Here is a 4433-nt window from a genome sequence, read left to right on the forward strand (position 1 = left end):
GGCTCTTAAAATAATCCTTTTATATGTTTAGGGTTAGAAGAAAAGAAGGCCCAAAAACATATTCACGGATCCCAAGAAAATCAGATTGGAAATCTGAGTTTTTAAATCTCGACAGATAGCAGGTGTCGAGGTAGCTATCGAGAAGGTGTCGAGCTTTAATGAAATTGCACTTCAGCTTGCTTTTTCTTGGACAGACTTCATGACTTCAACATTTGACCTTGAAACCTTGTTTCTTGAAGTATTAAAAACACCTAGAACTATCCAATTACAAGTAGAGTGTGTTTTGTCAAGGGATTAGCCAATTTACATGAATAAGTGACATATGTTCTTAACAAGTGAAAACATATATGTCCTAACAATAGGAAAATGTCTTGCTCAGTGAACCCAATTTGTTGGAATGCGATTACCTTCATTTGGCTATGGAGTTGGGTTTTGGATCACCAAATGGTGGAAATTTGGTTTTGTAAAGCCATACTAGAGACAGTACTAGGATTATAACACAGAAACCTAAAAGAACTAATATAGAATAGGAAGAGGCGATTCTGGGTCTCAAACATAGTGCCAAGGGTTTCAAAGTGCTGCTACAGAGATTTGGGTTATCCAATAGGCTCGGTAGATAAAACTCAGTGTCGAACTCCAAAGGTACTCTACCATCAAGATTGTTGTTGGAGAGGTTGAACTCTGTCAGCTTCAGCTTCATCAAAGACTCAGGAATCTCTCCTGTAAGCAAGTTTCCAGAGAGATCAAGATACTTTAGCACTGGTAAAGTCCCCAAGTCAGGCGGTATAGTGCTGGAAAATTTGTTTCCTGATAGGTTAAAATAGGACAAGGCCTTCCAGTTTAGCGAGCTCACATTTCTTGGAATTTTGCTAGATAACATGTTCTCTTGGACAAGAACTTTCTGCAACTTCTTCAATCCTGTTATACAAGTCGGCAACACGCCGAAAAAATGGTTTTGGCTCAAAAAGAACACGACTAGTTGTTGCAGCTGGCAAATTTCCACGGGAATCTCTCTGGTGAAATTATTTCTAGCTATCGAGATGGCAACGAGCTCGGAGGCAAGAGATATGTTATGCGAAATGGAACCTTGTAATCTATTACTATACATTTGGAGGCAAGTAAGCCTAGAATGACTCCAGAAACCCTCAGGTACTTCACCGGATAGTTCATTTTGCTCAATCCTGACATAGTTAAGAGAATCGCATTCACTGTATAACATTGGTATTGTTCCAGAGAAGCTATTCTTGAATGTGACTAACCTCTCAAGCTTCTTCTTGTAGCAGAGGTACATGGGCAACTCACCAGTGAATTTGTTTGTAGAAACATCAATATTCACCAAGTCAGAATTTTTCCCAAGATTTTTAGGTAGTTGTCTAGAAAAGCTGTTGTTGAAGATTTTCAGCTCATGTAGAATTGGGTTTGAAGCTAAAACTTCAGGAACTTGACCTTCGAAAAAATTGTCGTTGAGGTTAAGAAAGTTCAGTGGCATTACGACAATCTTTTCAGATAGTGTACTGAGATTGTTTTCAGAGATATCTAGTCTAAGCAAAGTTCTTAAATTTGCTATGGTCTCTGGCAATCCACTGCTCAAATTGTTTTGATAAAGCTCGATTTGTTTAATGATTTTTAATCCGCCAATACTCTCTGGAATTTCACCAGATAGTGAATTGTTGGATAAGTCTAGGTTCTTGAGCGTGGCAAGTTTCCCAATTGAGTCTAGTATTGTCCCAATGAGATTTAAACTTGAAAAATACATAATCTCAAGCTTGGTCAAGTTTCCAATCTCTAAAGGTAAAGGACTAGGCATCAATGGATTGGAAATTAGCTCTAACAGAGTTAACACATGGAGATTGCCTAAAAATGAAGGGATTGAGTCTATGATATCGTTTGATCTCAAGTGTAGGAATCTCAGTGCCAGGAACCACCAGCCAAAGCTCGCTAGAATTTTCCCAGTGAAAAAGTTGTTAGAGAGATCGAGATTTTCCAAATTTGTAATCCCCAGCGAGAAGTCCGGCAACTTTCTGCTGAAGTAGTTATTTGCGAGGCTTAGAAAATGAAGATGTGAGCACCTAGAAAAGGCTCGGGAAGTGATTATACCGTTGAGGGTATTGTTGGCGAGAGACAGGTTTTGGAGGGTCTGAATTTGACAAAATCCAAATGGGAATCAGTTAGAGAGATTGAAACCGGCTAGATAAATTGAAATAACTTTGTTTTTGTGAGAGTCACAAGAAATGCCACTCCAATTACATGGATTATGTTCACGGTTCGAAACCTAATCGCTAAGGCTGCCATTTGGGTCATCCAGTTGGGTCTTCTTGACCCGAATCAAAATCTCAGAATCAGATGCCAGTGAAAGCACCAATGAAAAGTAGTGCAAGAACAAGAAAAACAGGACCGCAATGGCTTTGGGTGTTAGGTGTGTCATCATCTTAGTGTAGGGAATTCAACCAATATTCCAACCTGTAAGAGACAAAAAAAAAATAGAGAAAACACACGTCAAAGAAAAACAATCACACGCACAAGACAGTATTTATGTGGTTCGGCAATTTACCTATGTCCACGAAGTTGTAGGGATTTCACTATTATCAGAGAAAAATACAAAGTGCAGCTACAATGTTTTTCTCTTTCTCTAAAACACGACAACACCAAGCAGAGACCCTAATCACAAAAAATGACTTATGTATCCTGCGCATAGGATTACAATGGGCTACAAAACAGGTCAGGTCAAGTCGTCAACCCGATCAAACATAAACTAGGCTCCATAAAGCCCAACAAATCTCCCACTTTGAGACTAGTTCAATCACCAACATCAGCCGCTATCCTCCAAAAGCAATCCCTCATCCCTGCAACTTATCCTCCTGTCCTCAAGCTAGAAGTCCAACTGAAGCTGCACACAGCTTCAGTTTCTCAATAGTGGCACCCTTAGTCAACATGTTTACCGGGTTCTTAGATCCACAAATCTTCTTAAGTATAACCAGCTTATCTTCAACAAGCTACCGAATAAAGTGGTATTTTGTCTGTATATGTTTCGACTTTGAATGAAAAGCCGAATTTTTAGCAAAAAAAATTACATTTTGACTGTCACTGTGTATAATGCCCATCTCTTGCTTCTTACCTAATTCATCTAAGAAACCATGTAGCCAAATCATCTCCTTTCCAGCTTCAATTGTTGCAACATACTTAGCTTCTGTAGTAGACAAAGTAACAATCTTTTGCGGATTTGAAGCCCATGATAGAGTTGTACCACCCAGAGTAAAAACAAACCCAGTAGTACTTTTTCTACTATCAATATCACCAGTAAAATCAGTATTTACATAACCTTGCAGTTTCAAACTTGCACCTATAAAGTAAAGACATGTATCTGATGAACCCTTCAGATATCTTAGAATCCACTTGACTGCCTCCCAATGTTGCTTTCCAGGCCTACTCATGAATCTGCTCATAACTCCCACTACATGTGCAATGTCTGGCCTTGTACACACCATAGTATACATCAAGCTGCCAATAGCTGAGGCATAGGGCACCTTGCTCATATGGTCCTTTTCTTCTTCTGTTTTTGGTGATTGTTCTTTGCTTAATTTGAAATGACTACCCAAGGGTGTGCTTAAATGTACAAACTTTCTTGGTTTTTTATTTTATTATTAAATTTTTACATAATTCGATAGTTGCAAGAGGGGAGATTTAATCTTGAATAAATCTATTAAAAATATCAAAAGTTATCAACCAGTTGAACTAGAAGGCTATTGGCCATATATTCTTTCTTTTGATTGCCCATAAATGGTGAACAAAAAACTGGATTTTAAACTTATCTGAAATCCCAACAACACTATAATTAAACCTTAAATGGGAATTAAATTAGGTATAGTATAACATGAAGAAAGCTAGATTTGATTTAGTTTTATACCTATTAAAAAAAAAAAAAAAAAAAAAAAAAAACATAAACATAAACATATGGTTTCAAAAATTGTATCCCAAGAAAAAAAATTTATCAACTAGTTAAGCTAGAAGGCTATTAGCCATATATTCTTTCTTTTGATTCCCATAAATGGTGAACAAAAAACTAGATTTTAAACTTATCCAAAATCCCAACAACACTATAATTAAACCTTAAACAGGAATTAAATTAGGTCTAGTATAGTTAATGCAGTAACTGTTGGGCTTTGTGGAGCCTAATTTATGTTTGATCTGGTTGACGACCCGACCCGAATAATGTTGCATGGTTTTTAATGAGAGATTTTATGAGGCTTAGTCCATGGAGCAGAGGCTTGGGCCGACAGGATATAGAAGCCTTTTTGTGATTAGGGTTTTGGCTTGGTATTGTCGTGTTTTAGAGAGAGAGAAAAACACTGTAGCTGCACTTTGTATTTTTTCCCTGATAATAGTAAAATCCCTACAACTCTGTGGACGTAAGCAAATTGCCGAACCATGTAAAT

At 37.5% G+C, this 4433-nt stretch overlaps 1 protein-coding gene across 1 annotated transcript; it reads right to left on the bottom strand.

Moving 5' to 3' along the window:
• Window positions 1–409: 409 nt before the first annotated feature.
• On the bottom strand, window positions 410–3485 carry LOC136070142 (LRR receptor-like serine/threonine-protein kinase HSL2). The gene is made up of 2 exons (XM_065779585.1): window positions 3072–3485; window positions 410–2137 (listed from the first exon to the last, which is right to left on the bottom strand). The coding sequence occupies exons 1-2, from the start codon at window positions 3483–3485 to the stop codon at window positions 410–412; spliced, it is 2142 nt and encodes a 713-aa protein (XP_065635657.1).
• Between the last annotated feature and the right edge of the window lie 948 nt (window positions 3486–4433).

This window comes from Quercus suber, unplaced genomic scaffold (genome assembly GCF_002906115.3).
Source record: "Quercus suber isolate HL8 unplaced genomic scaffold, Cork oak 2.0 scaffold_214, whole genome shotgun sequence".
NCBI lineage: Eukaryota > Viridiplantae > Streptophyta > Magnoliopsida > Fagales > Fagaceae > Quercus > Quercus suber.

Coding starts and splice junctions, on each gene's coding strand:
- LOC136070142 (XM_065779585.1), bottom strand. CDS start 3,485: ATGGTGTGTACAAGGCCAGACATTGCACATGTAGTGGGAGTTATGAGC. Junction 2,138..3,071: donor TACACAGTGACAGTCAAAAT/GTAATTTTTTTT, acceptor TGTCAAATTCAG/ACCCTCCAAAACCTGTCTCT.